The sequence below is a fragment of the Salvelinus fontinalis genome, chromosome 6, assembly GCF_029448725.1.
Source record: "Salvelinus fontinalis isolate EN_2023a chromosome 6, ASM2944872v1, whole genome shotgun sequence".
Classification (NCBI taxonomy): Eukaryota; Metazoa; Chordata; class Actinopteri; order Salmoniformes; family Salmonidae; genus Salvelinus; species Salvelinus fontinalis.
Window position 1 is genome coordinate 7538503 of NC_074670.1, and position 17621 is coordinate 7556123.

At 40.6% G+C, this 17621-nt stretch overlaps 3 protein-coding genes across 4 annotated transcripts; 2 read left to right on the forward strand and 1 right to left on the reverse strand.

Annotated features, from left to right (window-relative positions):
- Positions 1 to 148: 148 nt before the first annotated feature.
- On the forward strand, positions 149 to 3317 carry LOC129856915 (uncharacterized). The gene is made up of 8 exons (XM_055924674.1): positions 149 to 401; positions 524 to 823; positions 920 to 1219; positions 1338 to 1619; positions 1760 to 2023; positions 2162 to 2266; positions 2414 to 2445; positions 2603 to 3317. The coding sequence occupies exons 1-8, from the start codon at positions 275 to 277 to the stop codon at positions 2654 to 2656; spliced, it is 1464 nt and encodes a 487-aa protein (XP_055780649.1). The 5' UTR covers positions 149 to 274; the 3' UTR covers positions 2657 to 3317.
- Positions 3318 to 3506: 189 nt separating this feature from the next.
- On the reverse strand, positions 3507 to 8890 carry LOC129856916 (uncharacterized). Of its 2 annotated transcripts, none has more exons than XM_055924676.1 (8): positions 8525 to 8890; positions 8055 to 8402; positions 7635 to 7964; positions 4869 to 4928; positions 4533 to 4673; positions 4378 to 4425; positions 4228 to 4290; positions 3507 to 3894 (listed from the first exon to the last, which is right to left on the reverse strand). In XM_055924676.1, exons 1-8 carry the CDS (start codon positions 8586 to 8588, stop codon positions 3881 to 3883), a joined length of 1068 nt encoding a protein of 355 aa, XP_055780651.1. In that variant the 5' UTR covers positions 8589 to 8890; the 3' UTR covers positions 3507 to 3880. The 2 variants fall into 2 exon arrangements, with proteins under 2 accessions (XP_055780651.1, XP_055780650.1); XM_055924675.1 differs by having other exon boundaries at positions 4533 to 4676; positions 8525 to 8889.
- A 771-nt stretch (positions 8891 to 9661) lies between these two features.
- LOC129856917 (allograft inflammatory factor 1-like) lies at positions 9662 to 17485 on the forward strand. The gene is made up of 6 exons (XM_055924677.1): positions 9662 to 9835; positions 10081 to 10142; positions 16609 to 16675; positions 16784 to 16825; positions 16953 to 17118; positions 17295 to 17485. The coding sequence occupies exons 1-6, from the start codon at positions 9817 to 9819 to the stop codon at positions 17380 to 17382; spliced, it is 444 nt and encodes a 147-aa protein (XP_055780652.1). The 5' UTR covers positions 9662 to 9816; the 3' UTR covers positions 17383 to 17485.
- The last annotated feature ends 136 nt before the right edge of the window (positions 17486 to 17621 follow it).

The following is a 17621-nucleotide window of genomic DNA, read 5'->3' on the forward strand; positions in this document are numbered from 1 at the left end:
ATTCTTTAAAGTCATGGAATATATATAGCATCCTTTTGGTGGGAAATGCCATAATTTTCTGCGTGGTTTGTCTCAGTTCGTTCTTTTTTCGCTTCATACAGTCTTGTGTTTGTAGGCTAGGTTATAAAATATAAGATTTAAAATAGAACTGAATGGAAAGGGGAAGAGCAAAAAAAGTAGGCCTACTTGGTTGAAAAATACCAGGGCATGTTGGCTGGTATTTCTAGAAGTTGGTGAAAAAAGAGAAGATGAGTGAAAACTTGTAATTTCCTGAATGACAACACATACTGTCAAAAGGACATTGACAGAAAGAAGAAAATCACAAGACGGAGAGATGTATCTGTACTTAAAACTGTGTCTCTGCATGCTTTTACAGGCTATACTTGGACTCCAGTCATCTGGTAAATAAGATTCCTTTAACATTAGATTTTTTTTAAACATATTTTAAATAAAATATTTATTGATTCCCTATTGATTTTGTTATGAGAAGTGTTGTAACACTTGCCTTTACACTATTCAAAAGATCGTAGGCCCACAAGAATCTTTGCTTCAATTGGAGACAGTGTGCGTTTACCATGTGGTACATCCTACATCAATTCCTGCTCCTCTGTTACCTGGAGTATAGTGAAAGATGGGTTTCATAACCAATTAGAACTATCAGGCAAGGTGAAAGCGGATGGTCCAAACTCAGGAAGAGCCAGTCGACTGAAAGTGGGACATGACTGCTCTCTACATATTCAACCTCTTGAAATAGATGATGGAAGAGTTTACACCTGTGAAGATGGGGCTACCAGTTCAAATGTTTCTCTTCAGCTTCTCAACAGTATGTTACCATTTATGATCAACCTAAATTGTCCATTTTTATACACACTATTTCTGAGTGAGTGTTGTCACCATAGATGTTATTTTTTTTTACCAGTTACTCTGGCAACAGACACCAATACAGCATCAGAGATGGATATCAAGCTCCAGTGTTACCTGAATATATTCTCAGGCCTTGTCCCACAATGCAACCATAGTGAAATAAAGCTGAATTGGCTGAATGAGGCCAATACAGTGCTACAGGGAGAGAGATTTCAGACCGAACGTTCATCTGATTGCTTCTCTACGCTGACCATCCGAGGTGTCAGGAAGACAGACCATCACAGGAAGTGGCGGTGTCAACTGATTGAAGGAGAGGTTGTGAGGACGTCCCTCAGCTATACCACAGAAATTACAGGTACTTTTGGAACTATGTATTATTGCATCATATTTGCATTAACACAGTAGTATATTGCAACCAAATTCCCCTCCCTCCTCTCTCTATCTCTCTCCCTCTCCCACTCACTCTCTTTCAGGAGGTATAGAGGAAGTGTTTGTCGCAGTGGGTGAGTCAGTATCACTTCCCTGTGTCACCCACTCCTCTCTCGAGGTGGGCAGCAGATTCCAGTGGACTCTGGGTCAAAAGTCACTGTCCAGTCTGTCTCGGTCAGGCGATGTCTCAGCTGGAACTCAGGGTCACCTCCCTGCATCTCACATCAGCCAAGACGGGTCTTTGGTCATCAGCAATGTGAAAACACTGCATTCTGGGCTCTACAACTGCTCGCAACAGAACAGAATCCTACTACACACTCTGGATGGTGAGTGTCAATGGGTTGTATCATTGAGACATAAATAAGTGCCTTACACTATGTATAAACTTAGTAAATTAGGGCAATGGCACAAAGTACACCACTGCTTTGTCCTGATATCAAGTAGATCTTCTTGTTGTTCTACTCAGTATCTGCAGAGTATGCTACGACAGGCGGAAACAATCTCACCCTGACCTGCTCACTCACCTGTGTGGAAGATTGTGGAGACTTCATCCTGGATTTATCCTGGATTCACAGTGGCCAGGATGGGTTGCAGAGTGGCCCTATAGGACAGAACAACACCCTCAGCTCCAAACTGTTCCTCCCTGACCGCCAGGGCACAGAGAAGATAGCCTGTGCCGTGCTCAGAGAGGGGGTTGAAATGGCTGTAAAGGAGTGGACCATCCAGAGAGGTAAGACTTTTGAAAGTAGTTTGGAACAATGCATAGCCATGATCTGTGTTGAGGCTGTATTCTTTCATTACTGTGATGTTGTGATAAGATATTGAGTTGTAATACAGTATCTGTGACTTTATACGTCTTTGCAAATAGGTCATGTTCTACCTGCAGTGGTATGGTCAGTCCTTCTGCTACTGCTGCTCTGTGCTGTTGGAGGGGGCGTGTATTGGAAGAGGCAGGGCAAGGGAAGTGCCACTGGTACGTATGTGTTCACTGGTTAGATGGTGTGTGTTACAAAACTGCAATTTGGATGTACAGTAATGAACAGCAGTGAAAAGGAAAGACATATCATCGGAATTAAATTCATGTGAAATAAAGCTGACATCTGTCCCTCTTTGCCTATAGAAGGAGAAGAACAGCAGACTCCTGTTGAAATGGTAACGATTCAGTAAAACACAACTATGTCATTCACTAACAAGTCAAGCCCAATTGAGTACAACGTGACATCAAATTTGACTAAATGTCTTCTAACCCTTTTACCATGTTGGTGAACTAAATTCAACTGGTTTTACACATTCCATCTTTTCTTCACAGACACATTTCTATGAGGAGATTCAAGATCACCCAATTCAACAACAGTTTCGATGATCTTCTGCAGGCTGTGAACTGAGTGGAATGTCATGTCCTCTATCTTTAGGCTATTAGTTGAGTTTTCAATCTAATTTGACTACTTTGTACGTTGCATTGTTTTGTGGTTTGGATTTTCCTTGATATTTTGGAACATTATAAGTGTCACCATGACATCAAGTCTATGCAGGTTGTTTTTTATGATAAAAAGAAAATACCCTCTATAGAATATCACCAGTTACCACAGTAAAAAGAAAATACCCTCTATAGAATATCACCAGTTACCACAGTAAAAAGAAAATACCCTCTATAGAATATCACCAGTTACCACAGTAAAAAGAAAATACCCTCTATAGAATATCACCAGTTACCACAGTAAAAAGAAAATACCCTCTATAGAATATCACCAGTTACCACAGTAAAAAGAAAATACCCTCTATAGAATATCACCAGTTACCACAGTAAAAAGAAAATACTCTCTATAGAATATCACCAGTTACCACAGTAAAAAGAAAATACCCTCTATAGAATATCACCAGTTACCACAGTAAAAAGAAAATACTCTCTATAGAATATCACCAGTTACCACAGTAAAAAGAAAATACTCTCTATAGAATATCACCAGTTACCACAGTAAAAAGAAAATAACCTCTATAGAATATCACCAGTTACCACAGTAAAACAAACGACATAAGTTGGTTGCAGGAACACATGCAGTATGACTCCTCAGTGTGGGGGTTGATGGCCCCACCTCCTGTCTTGAAAATCACTCTGCTGACTTTCACATCCCACATGAAACCTGGTAGCTTCTCTTCAGCACTGGGACTGTGTAGATGTATGGGACTGTGACAAGACACATAATACATGAGAGTGAACAGATAAGTGTGTTTATTTAATACAGGACGGCAGTGTGTGAGCATTAGCAATACAAGTAAAACCCCCAGAAGAGCATGTCTCTGTCTGGAACAGCTCCCAACTACACATCCTGTGGTGTAGAAAAGCATCAGCACAAGTTCCACCATGGGGTCACAAATAAAGGAATATATCCAATCAAATCAAGCTAAATACAATTGGTCACCTCATCCATTTGATTATTTCACAACTAAGATTGTTATTGTGTAATACTATGTAGGCTATACCAGGGGTTGAAAGATAAGTGTGTGAATATCATAAAAAAGCATTTCCAGATGTTTTGTGGATGGTTCAGTAAGACATGGTGTGTTGACTGAAAGAGGATTATTCTTTTCACTGGCATTGAACTGAAAGAAATAAAATAAATACATTTGAATGAAATGTTAATTGTTGACAGAACTGAAGTTGATAGAAACAACATCTGAACCTGGACTCAGACAGTGACCAGAAACTAGATTCAATCCAGATCGCGAAAGATCCGCATTTTAGTGTGCTTGATGTTTAAAGGTTATTTCCGATTGAGCTGACATATGCATTTTACCGTGAGTGCTATCTCCGCGAACCAGGTAGCATTGCCTTTAAATGCCAATCGTCCTATAACGTGGATCTACTGTGGTTCCGGATTGATTCGAGGCCCAGGTTAAACATTTTTCTACAAAAATATTGTGGAAAAAACTCACAAGTGCAGAGGTTGTCCTTCTGGTCAAACTCTGCAAGGGAATACTGAAAATTGGATCCCATTTCTGTGAAAAAAATAGATGAAGACGTTATTTAGATGGACCAGGAGCCCTCTGAGCACATTCAGGATGAGACATAATCAACGGGCTTACCAGGGTCTTGTACATCTTCATAAGTATTACAGTCAGACTCATCTTCATCTGAGAAAGAGAGAGAGGCAGATTCACAATACAATAATAGTGTGTGTTTCAAAACATTTAGCCTTACTTTACCAGGTCAATATAAACGGAGTAGTGTCCGTACATACCGGAGTGTCTGCGGCGTCTGAGGCAAATGATCAATCCCAGCATAAGAGCCATTATGACAATCACACACATGGATGAAGCTGCTATAGTAGCCGTTCCAACTGTAGCAGTCGCAACTCTTTCTGGACTCTGACTGGCAGTAACTGCTGAGTAGAGCATCAATATAATATGATGACAGTCATTCATGGTCTCATTTGATTGAACTGAGTGTAAAGCCTGTCGCGTGTCTCTTGTCCTCTAAACCCAGTGGTGATAAATATGTCCACAAATATATTCAGTAGAATTGTTATTTTAAATAAATAAAACACACAAATAAGACAAAAACATTGTACACCTACCAGGGTTTGCTAGTTCAGATGTGGTGAAAGTCCTAACAACCAGGTTCTCCTCTTCCTGTTCTGTTTCAATGGTAGAAAAGGATCCTTATAGAACATCAAATTGCTAATGTAATGGTTGACAAATATAGATACAGTGCATTCGGAAAGTATTCAGACCCCTTGTCGTTTTCCACATATTGTGTTCTTACAGCCTTATTCTAAAATGTATAAAATAGTTTATTTCCCTCATCAATCTACACACAATACCCCATTAGGACAAAGCAAAAACTATTTTTTAGAAATGTTTGCAAAGTCATAAAAAATCAAAAACGGAAATATCACATTTACATAACTATTCAGACGCTTTACTCAGTACTTTGTGGAAGCACCTTTGGCAGCAACTACAGCCTTGAGTCTTTGGTATGGCGCTACAAGCTTGGCACACCTGTATTTGGGGAGTTTCTCCCATTCTTCTCTGCAGATCCTCTCAAGCCGTCAGGTTGGATGGGGAGCGTAGCTGCACAGCTATTTTCAGGTCTCTCCAGACATGTTAGATGGGGTTCAAGTCCGTGCTCTGGCTGTGCCACTCAAGGACATTCTGAGACTTGTCCCGAAGCCACTCCTGTGTTCTCTTGGCCGTGTGCTTAGGGTCGTTGTCCTGTTGGAAGGTGAATCTTCGCCCCAGTCTGAGGTCCTGAGCGCTCTGGAGCAGGCTTTCAACAAGGATCTCCCTGTACTTTGCTCTGTTCATCTTTCCCTCGATCCTGACTAGTCTCCCAGTCCCTGCCGCTGAAAAACATCCCCACAGTATGATGCTGCCACCACCACAGAGGACCTCTGGAGCTCTTTCAGAGTGACCATAGGGTACTTGGTCACCTCCCTGACCAAGGCCCTTCTCCCCCTTTTGCTCAGTTTGGCCGGGTGACCAGCTCTAGGAAGAGTCTTGGTGGTTCCAAACTTATTCCATTTAAGAATGATGGAGGCCACTGTGTTCTTGGGGACCTTCAATGCTGCGGAAATGTTTTGGTACCCTTCCCCAGATCTGTGCCTCGAAACAATCCTGTCTCTCAGCTCTACGGACAATTCCTTCAACCTCATGGCTTGGTTTTTGCTCTGACATGCACTGTCAACTGTGGGACCTTCATTGGCGATTTTAGAGTGTAAATCTTGATGAGGCAACAAAAAAAAGAAGTGGGATGCATGCCAGCAAAGCCACTACACAACACAAACAATACATGAATTGCACTATAACAGGGACAAACGGTGCCCACAACCTGTTAGGGCCTACAAGCTGTCCCAACAGCAGAGTCCCAACAGCAGTCCCAACACCTTACCACGGCTACACCTGGTTATCAGCAGAGCCTTGTCTGGCAGCGGAACAGTTAATTCAGCCACATTTACTGTCTTTAAAAAAACATAGCTGATATGGCTGACTTGCTTAAACAACTGTGAATTCTACTGACAATTGATATGTACAAACTAGGGCATAAGGGGACGACAAGTGGATAAGAGTCAATCCGTAATTTTGATTAAGACAATGAGCGAGCTAGGACGGACGTAGTCAATATAACTATTTGTTCAGCACTTTTAAAATGTACAGTGACAGAATTCAGAACATTGGCCGTTCTTACAGTAATCTCCCTGTACACCAAGTCAGAACCGTAGGATAAATAAAGGGGGCATATAAGCAGACAATGAAAGTTCTTACAAAATTAGATGATTAAATTTTAAAGGCTACATGTGCGCCACCAAGTGCGAAATTAAGAGCTGAAAATATACCAAATTATTAGTATGAGGCACATGGGCTACTAGCAGCTTACTACACAACATACAATGTACTACACTATACATATCTCCCTGGTATATTACATCATTTATGCAACAGCATACAAGACATTTTTGGACTCAGCTTGTTGTGCTGTGTTCACCTGAACAGGAAGGTGGCCCAGCGGTCCTTCTTGGACATATCGTACACAGAACTTATTTTCACAGTCATAGCTCGTTTTTCCAGAGTTCCCAGTTGTCTTTAACAGATTTTGCAGTTCCGAGTTAACAGTTGTTTTGAGCGCGGCACAAATCATGCTTCATTGACAGCATGGCCAATGTTGAACATTTATAATTTTAGACTAGGAAAAAAGACCATTAATCTTAGACTTGGCACCACACAGCCACTCCACTGAATAGCAGGCTAAGGATTGTTTCCCAATGCTTACAGTTAGCCACTGATTCCTTCCAAACCACTCAATGTTGAATTTGCGATTTCCAACTTGTTGTGTAATGTGTATTTCCAATGGCCGATGAGTACTGATATGTTTTATCTATAATTTCTCTTCATTATATCTCTTCATATGACAAGGATTAAAAATGAATGACTGGTCGTCGCTGGGGACTTTATATAGACAGGTGTGTGCCTTTCCAAATCATGTACAATCAATTGAATTTACCACAGGTGGACTCCAATCAAGTTGTAGAAACATCTCAATGATGATCAATGGAAACAAGCTACACCTGAGCTCAATTTTGGGTCTCACAGCAAAGGGTCTGAATACTTATGTAAATAATGTATTTCTGTTTCTGTTGTTTTTTATACATTTGCAAAAAATTCTAAAAACCTGTTTTCACTTTGTCATTATGGGGAATTGTGTGTAGATTGATGAGGAAACGAAACAATTTTAACAATTCTAGAATAAGGCTGTAACATAACAAAATGTGGAAAAAGTCAAGGGGTCTGAATACTTTCCGAATGCACTGTATATTACGAATAAGAATGTACTAGCACATACTCACCTTTAACCTGTAGCTTGATCTCAAAGCAGCGTTCATTTTGTCCCATCTGCAACCTACATCTGTACCATTGGCTGTGACTGTACTCCACCATGGAGAAAGCCAAAGATGCATCTCCTGAACTGAGATTCCCTCCAAAGCGCACTCCTTTTCCTAGGAATGTTTGGTTGGAGATAACTGTAGGGTATTGAAGTATTTGGATCTCACTGTCTCCCTTGATCTCTGTCCAGGACACCGATGATATTTGGGGCTTTCCTGTTGTCATGTTCAACAGGCAAGGCAGGGTAGCTATCCCGTTGGGTGCTGCCATAACTGAAGGTAGGATTTTGCATTCTTTGGAGGAGAAGAGAGGCTTACTCAAACAAGTTTGACTCTATTTTATTTTTACACTTACATAGAAAGAAAGGGAATATATAATTTTACCTTTCACTTTTAGAGTGATGTTTTTCACCATGATACAACTCCATCCCTGCCAGACCTTGCAACTATAAAGCCCTTCGTCAGATTTCCTTACATCTCTTAGAGACAGGGACAGGTTTCCAGCCACCACACCATCCGCTCCCGACTCGAAGGCCACACGTTCTGATTTATGGGCCACAGATGGATCATCAGGCCACACCAAGATGTCCTCAGATTTAAGTGAAAGTTTTGTCCATTTCACTCTGGTTGCTGAATCTCTGCGGATTGATGTGAAACAGGGGAGGACAGCTACCTCTTCCTGAGTAGCTGTGATGAATTGTAGCGCCTTTACATGAGAACAAGACTCAGCTCCTGGGAAATTACGAAAAAAAGAGATCAATTAGCATTATGAACTTTTGAAATATGCATACTGCTCTAAAAATCACTTTCAGACAATTAAATCAAGTGCAATTTAATCAAGAATGACTCCTCACCAGCAGACTGTGTTGTGATGAGCAACAGAAGTATTGATAACCCGTGTGACTGAAACAGTGCCATTATCCATGTGAGTGGATGAAGTTCCTTATCAAGTTAGTCTCTCATCTCACACCCCAATCTCAGTTCTCCAAGCCCTAGTTTCTATATGGGTCATGAATACACATTTGCGGGGAAACATTTATTGACTTCCCACATAAAAATAATGTTGTTTTGAAGATTATATGCTTAACAGTGCCATCTAGTGTCAAGGACTGAGAACAAGTTATTTGCTTAAAAATATATACATATATTTAAACGGGCAAAAAAGTAAAGAAGAAATTCTTATTTACAATGACGGCCTACCCCAGTCAAACCTGGATGATGCTGGGACAATTGTGCACCACCCTATGGGACTCTCAATCACAGCCGGATGTGATACAACCTGGATTTGAACCAGGGAGTGTAGTGACACCTTGTGCACTGAGATGCAGTGCCTTTGACCCTGTGCCACACAGGAACCCTGTAATTTTCACATTTATCCAATTAGTTCTACAATACTTAGCCTAACCGTACTGTTACATGTTACATCCCAAGTGGCGCAGTGGTCTAAGACAGTGCAGAGGCATCACTGCAGTATCTGGCTCAAATCCTGGCTGCATCACATCTGGCTGTAATTGGGAGTCCCATAGGGCTGCGCACAATTGGCCGAGGTAGGCCGTCATTGTAAATAAGAATTTGTTCTTAACTGACTTGCCTAGCTAAATAAAAAAGAATTATATGCATTCCTTCCTTGTACCTAACGCTATATGGGATGGCAGGGTAGCCTAGTGGTTAGATTGTTGGACTATTAACTGCAAGGTTGCAGGTTTAAATCCCTGAGCTGACAAGGTACAAATCTGCTGTAATTGAAAATACAAATTTGTTATTAACTGACTTGCCTAGTTAAATAAAGTTACAAAAATGCTTACACATTTTGATGAAAGGACTTGAATAGTTTTTTAATATGTAGACAATAATGTAGTGTGCAGTGTTTATGTGGTAGCCTAGTCTAGCGTATGTCAAATGCAAACCCCCCAGTTCATTGTCCCCTCCATAGACTCTCTTTGTTCTCTGTCTATTCCGTCTGCTGTGAGTGGATGTGAGAGGGGAACTTAGCAAATGACCACACTCTAACTTTAACTCCCCACACTTCCTCTTCTGTCACAAAATACAGATACATACTTTACACTTTCAGTGTTCATGACACAACACCCAGCAACCCCTGGTCCCTTTGACTACTCTATGATCCACCAAATAACAGCAGATTGACATGGACAAACATTTGCAAGGTAAGTCTCTGTGTCATATGTCTCATCTCACGCTGTCCGTCCGTCTGCCTGTCTGTCGATATGCACTCCACAGATTTTAGAAACAATTTATTAAAGAAATAAAGTGTTATAGCTAAATCAATCAAAGAAATCAAATCTGTTAGCTTTAGTTATATCCTGTGAATGTGTGAGGGTTGTGTGGATAGATCACCAACAAGGAAGTAAGTAATAACATGTTTTCTGAGTTGATCCTCATATCATTTCAGGAGGGAAAGCATTTGGATTCCTCAAGTCTCAGCAGGATGTGAAACTGAACTCCTTTAATGAGGTCTGTTGTTCATCTGTCTATAAATGTTATTATGGTAGTATTATCTAGCTATAGTATTATTGGCATCTTATTATCTATGTACACTATACAGTGGCAATTTTAGCATGTAAATCTTGGTGGGGGAAAATAAAATTGTGGGATGCATGCCAGCAAAGCCAATACACAACACTAAACAATACATGAATTGCATAATATCACAGCTACACTTGGCTATCAGCTGAGCCTTGTCTGGCAGCGAAACAGTACATTCAGCCTCATTTACTGCCTTTAAAAAACTATCTATATATGGCTGACTTCCTTAAACAGATGTGGTTTCTACTGTCAATTGAGATGTACAAACTATGGCATAAGGGGACGACAAGTAGATAAGAGGCAATCCGTAATTTTGATTAAGACATTAATGAGTGAGCTAGGATGGATGTAGTCGATATAAATGTTTGTTCAGCACTTTTTAATTGTACAGCGACAGAATTCAGAACATGGGCCGTTCTTACAGTGCTCTCCATGTACACCAAGTCAGAACCGTAAGATAAAAAAAGAATCGATGATTACATTTATCAAAAACAGGTTATAGGCTACATGTGCACCACCAAGTCAGAACAGTAGGAAAAATGTTTTAAATTATTAGGGTGAGGCACATGGGCTACTAAGATCTTACTACACAACATACACTTACTATTACTTTCTTAGCTACAGTATACATATCTCCCTGGCATATTACATCATTTATGCAGCAGCATACAAGACATTTTTGGACTCACCTTGTTGTGCTGTGCTCACTTGAACAGGAAGGTGGCCCAGCGGTCCTTTGTGGACATATTTTGTCATTAAACTTTGTCATCAAAGTCTGGCATTCTCTAAATTTATGGTGCTTTCAAGACAACTGGGAACTTGGGAAAATCATGATGACAACAGTGATCTTCAGGTCGTAGCTCTAGAACGAGGGCCGAGTTCCCGATTTACAATTCTGAGTTGGAAGAAAGTTCAAAACTTATTTTCCCAGTCGTAGCTTGTTTTTCCCAGATTTTCGAGTTGTCTTGAACTCACGAAAGTCAGATTTTGCAGTTCCAAGTTAACAGTTGTTTTGAGCGCGGCACGATGTTTCTTTGATAATGATTGGTTTGGAATGCTTGCAGTTAGCCACTGATTCCTTCCAAAACACTCATTGTTGAATTTGCGATTCCCAACTTGTTGTGTAATGTTTATGTCCAATGGGCGATGAGTACTGATACGTTTTATCTATAATTTCTCTTCATTATTTATCTTCACAAGACAAGTATTAAAAAGGATTTGCCAGTACATTGTCGACTTGATTCATGATGGTGACTGCTAGCTAAGATTTTGAAAGTATGATGTTGACATGATCAGTCCAATCAAAGCTACTGTAGATATAACGTGATTTGACGTCATTTTATCTGTGGCCAATGACCGTGAGCCTACTTGGATGGGCACTTCTAATGTAACTCTATGGCAGCACCCAAGGGGCTTGAATTTTTGAGCTCTACCCGTAGACTTGGCGGTGACGTAGTGTCCCCATGAGTGACAGAACACTGAGCCAATCACGGCGCAACACTCTATATTTTCTGCTGTCAAGTTGTAGAAATCAATCAATCAAGTTGTAGAAACATCTCAAGGATGATCAATGGAAACAGGATACACCTGAGCTCAATTTAGAGTCTCGTAACAAAGTGTCTGAATACTTATGTAAATAATGTATTTCTGTTTAGTTTTTTTGCAAACATTTCTAAAAACCTGTTTTCACTTCGTCATTATGGGGAACAAATGTATAAATTATTGGATGGGTACTTCTAATGTAACTCTATGGCAGCACCCAAGGGGCTTGAATTTTCGAGCTCTACCTTTAGACTTGGCGGTAATGTAGTGTCCTCATGAGTGACAGAACACTGAACTAATCATGGTGCAACGCTTCGTATTTTCTGCTGGCTGCCCAACCACCACAGAAAGCCCTGAGCTAGGCTGAAACATCTGCATTTTGGAGCTGCCTTACTCAAGAAAACAAAAAAGAGACCATGTTTATTAACTCTATGATATATCTTATATATCTATACACTTCTGCGAGCAGGCCTTTCTAAACGACCTGGCCCGGGTATCCCATCAGTCGAGGATGCCTGGTCATTCTTTAAAAGTAATTTCCTCACCATCTAAATAAGCATGCCCCTTTCAAAAAATGTAGAACTAAGAACAGATATAGCCCTTGGTTCACTCCAGACCTGACTGTCCTTGACCAGCACAAAAACATCCTGTGGTGGACTGCAATAGCATCGAATAGTCCCCGTGATATGCAACTTTTCAGAGAAGTCAGGAACCAATACACAAAGTCAGTCAGGAAAGCAAACGCTAGCTTTTTCAAACAGAAACTTGCATCCGTAGCTCTAACTCCAGAAAGTTTTGGGACACTGTAAAGTCCATGGAGAACAAGAGCACCTCCTCCCAGCTGCCCACTGCACTGAGGCTAGGTAACACTGTCACCACCGATAAATCCATGTCAATCGAAAATTTCAATAAGCATTTTTCTACGGCTGGCCATGCCTTCCTCCTGCCTAGCCCTACCCCGGCCAACAGCTCCACCCCCCCGCATCTACTTGTTCCCCAGCTTCCAAATCCAGATTGCAGATGTTCTGAAAGAGCTGCAAAACCTGAACCAGTACAAATCAGCTGGGCTAGACAATCTGGACCCTCTACTTCTAGAACTATCCAACGCCATTGTTGCAAGCCCTATTACCAGTCTGTTCAACCTCTCTTTCGTATCGTCCGAGATCCCTAAAGATTGGAAAGCTGCCACGGTCATCCCCCTCTTCAAAGGGGGTGACACTCTAGACCCAAACTGTTATAGACCTATATCCATCCTGCCCTGCCTCTCTAAAGTCTTCGAAAGCCAAGATAATAAACAGATCACTGACCATTTCGAAATCCCACCGTACCTTCTCAGCTGTGCAATCCGGTTTCCGAGCTGGTCACGGGTGCACCTCAGCCACGCTCAAGGTACTAAACGATATCATAACCGCCATCGATAAAAGACAGTACTGTGCAGCCGTCTTCAATCGACCTGGCCAAGGCTTTCGACTCTGTCAATCATCGTATTCTTATTGGCACACTCAATAGCCTTGGTTTCTCAAATGACTGTCTCGCCTGGTTCAAATCGGAGGGCCTGTTTACCGGACCTCTGGCAGTCTCTATGGGGGTACCACAGGGTTCAATTCTTGGGCCGACTCTTTTCTCTGTATATATCAATGATGTCGCTCTTGCTGCGAGTGATTCCCTGATCTACCTCTACGCAGTCTAAGAGGCCGTGGAGAGACTCTAATTGTGGTTTTAAAAGAAAACATGAATCATCAGCGTACAATGGCACCTTAGTTTTTAGGCCCTGGATTTCTAATCCCTTAATATTAATGTTTGATCTAATTTTAACAGCTAACATTTCGATGGCAATAATAAATAGATATGCCGATAGTGGACAATCTTGTTTTACTCCTCTAGATAGTTTAAAACTTTCTGAGATGTAGCCATTATTTACTATTTTACACCTAGGGTTACTATACATAATTTTAACCCATTTTATAAGAGATACCGTTGGTACCGTTTTTATTGTTATCTAACTGTACTGTTAGTCCTTCAATTTCCTTTGTTAATATGGACTCTTTTGATCTAAATTGCTTTTGTTTTATAGATGAGTACTGAATTGCATGGCCTCTAAAGGCACACTTAAAAGTGTCCCATACAATATGGGGATCTGCTGTACCTATGTTATGTCTAAAAAAGTCAGTTATAAATTCTTCTGTCCTAGTTCTAAACAATTTATCATCTAGTAGGCTTTGATTAAATTTCCAATATCCTCGCCCACGTGGAAATTCTGTAAGAGTAATATATATGCCAATTATGTGATGGTCCGACCGCATTCTGTCCCCTATCAAACACTTTTTAACTTTTGGTGCCAGAGAGAATGATATAAGAAAGTAGTCAAGGCGACTAGCTTGATTAAGCCTCCGCCATGTATATCTCACTAGGTCAGGGTATTTAAGTCTCCATATATCCACTAATTCCAATACATCCATGACATTCCTGATTTCCTTAAGTGCCTGAGGGTGATAGTTTGTAGTGTGATTTCCTTTCCGGTCCATAGAGGTATTTAAGACCGTATTAAAATCTCCCACTATAATAATAGAGTCTAGTGTTGCTTGTAGAGTTGATACATTCTTACATATATTGTCAAAGAAGCTTGGATCATCATTATTCGGACCGTATAGGTTAATAAGCCATATATGTTTATTGTCCAATAACATATTTAAAATAATCCATCTACCTTGAGGATCTGTTTGGACAAGTTGCACATTGGATCAAAGTTATTATTAATTAAAACCATCACCCCTTTGAATTTCTTTGCCCATGGGAGAAATATATTTCGCCCCCCCCAGTTCTTTTTCCACAAAACTTCATCTAAAACTGTCGAATGGGTTTCCTGTAAACAATAGATATTATAATCCTTCTCTTTTAGCCAGGTAAATACTGATCGTCTTTTCCTATTATCTGCTAAGCCATTACAATTGTTACTGGCTATACTTATTTCACCACTTACCATAATGAGACACACCTTTCAATTATTTTTATCAAAATATATGTTTGTAAACGTCCTATTAAAATGTAACATAATGATTGAGTGTCTATAAAGTTGTACCATGACATTTGCATCTCCACTAAGCAAACCTCCAATTGGTCCCCACTATTCCACCCGCCAAAAGCCCCCATCTCGAGTTGGGTTGTCATCCCAATGCCTGGCAGACCACCCCCGACCCCCCGCATCGCACAGCCCCGGACCGACTGGGATCCATCCTTCGAAAAGTGCACACAGCGCCATCCACCGAACCGAAGCAGATCCATTGCCAAATGCATTTCCATCGCCCTCACCTCGATTTTTATTACATATTGCTGTGGATCATCCTCTATAGTCCCTAACATCTTTTACTTCTTCCTTCGCAACAGTTGTGGGATACACACATACACCCACACACATTCATCCCTTACCCCCACACAACCATAAGCTCACCCTCTCAACAGTTGCACCATCCCAGAGCCCAACTCAAGATGGGTCATGATTTACAAATGTACTTGCAGTTGCAGCTGCATGAGAAGGCCTGCAAGACCGCGCAAAAAATGAGCATAAATGTAGAGATTTATTTACCATTGTCACATCCTAGATGATGGAGGTCAAATGTACACCTTCTTCCTGAAACACCCACAATACGGTCATCCGTTTTGACCATGTTCCCAGGCATCTCCATGCAGTCCAATTGGTTTCGTGCCACCAGGGCCACAATAATATACCCCCTCTCTGAATGTCCGAGTGTGACCCCCTCCCCATGGGTTACTGCAGCTAGTGTTGCCAGCACTGCCACTGCCTGGGTGGGGGCACCCCACCGGAATCCCCACCGGCTAGGTACAAGGTCGTCAAGGTTCTCATTAGCAGCTTTGAGAATTTCCTTGTTTATTATGCTCTCCCTTTAGGGGGCTTTGGCTTTGCAGGACCAACCCTGCCAAGCAGGCTCAGAATCTTGAGGGGGCAGTGCTGCTCTTGGTCTCCGACCTCATTTTGGCTGCATACAGACCGCTTACAGCATGCACATAAAACAGTTAGGGACTTCTCCTTAGTATCTGGGCCATTCGTGTGGGTGTCTAGGGTATAGGGCCATGGACCGTACCATTAAAATAGGATAATAAATAATTAGATATAATTTATTTTAAAAATGTAGTTCCCCATGATAGGACAATACATAAATAAGACGTATAATTCATTATAAAAGTATATCCATCATCTGAACAACATTGAAAGCCCTCTCATACACGGCTCACAGCAATACATTGGCACTGGGATATGCAACCATTTCATTACTCACTCACTCAACTTTCCAAACATAACAAATAAAATAAACACACACCACACCATCCACACATACTGTGCCTTCTGTTTACTTAGTTTTTATCTTTACTATGTAGAAATAGTGCTTGTGTTCAATTAGTTATATGTGAAGATTTATAGAAAAGCGGGCTTGAATTGTGTTTATTTTCCTCATCTATGAGAACTTTGTAATTTTTAAAATAACCATGGAGTAGTCTTTGTGTCTCTGAACAACTGGTTATCAATATATAGTTTATCAACGACGAGAGCTACTCGAATCTGTGTTGTTGTTTGTGTCGCACTGCTTTGCTTTATCTTGGCCATGGCGCAGTTGTAAATGAAAACTTATTCTCAACCAGTTTACCTGGTTAAATAAAGGTGAAATAAATCAAATAAAAAAAAAAAATTTTTTTTTAATTGTTTGCAAACTGATACGTGACACATACTAATGCCAAAGTAACATGCAAAACATGTTGTTTTTTGTGTGGCTGAATGACAGGTCACCACGGACACTATCTAATCTCGACGTCTGCCTTGTGGTATTCTATTCTGAAGGTTTTTCTCACAGATCCTAAATATGCAGAGGAGGAGGACCTCAGCTCAAAACTGGAAATGTTTAAAAGTGAGATTTCAAGTATTTTAACTGCACATTGATCAGACAGTTATGTTTCCTTATTGAATGAATCAACAATGAAATAATAATTGTAATGTGTTCTATATTGTTTTACAGACAAATACATGGAATTTGATCTCAATGACCAAGGAGACATTGGTAAAATTGCCTTCTTTTTTTTTACGACAATCCTGATAATAACAAGATTAGGCTAATCATGAGGACAACATTGAGCCATCCATGTGAACTATCTTTGTCACGGCCTCTCTCTCTCGCTCTGTGTCAGACATGATGGGGCTGAAGCGCATGTTGGAGAAGCTGGGCGTGGCAAAGACTCACTTGGAGCTGAAAAAGATGATGTCAGATGTGGTTGGCGGCGCTGCACGAGACACGTTCTGTTACACAGACTTTCTCAATATGATGCTAGGGAAGAGGAATTCCATACTCCGACTGTAAGTTAGAAGGAAACTGACACTACATTAATGAAGGCATTACATTTGACCTGAAATGAAACTTCTGAATACGATTCTGAACTTTTGTAATCCACTGTATATCCTTTATGGCTATATGTATTTTTGCTACATGACTTGTGTAATAATTTGTGTTGGTTTATTTTTCTCTGCCGAAGGATCTTGATGTTTGAGGAGAAAGGAAAAGACCAGGATCCCAAAGAGAGTGGACCACCGCAACGCAAGACTTTTTCAGATCTGCCCTGAATGCAATTACGTTAAGGATCCAATCTGGTCAAATAAAAACTGAATGTCAAATGAACTGGGTTATACAGGTTTCATTGTAAGGAATAAAGAAAGGTTTGATTGATCCATAGGCTTGTCCATTTGATGGTGAAAAACGTGTGTGCAGCTGCAGAACCTCATATCAAGCTCTTGATTGAATATACTTAACAAAGTATATCAATTGTCAGAATTTCTGATAAAATGATAGAATCCCATAACAG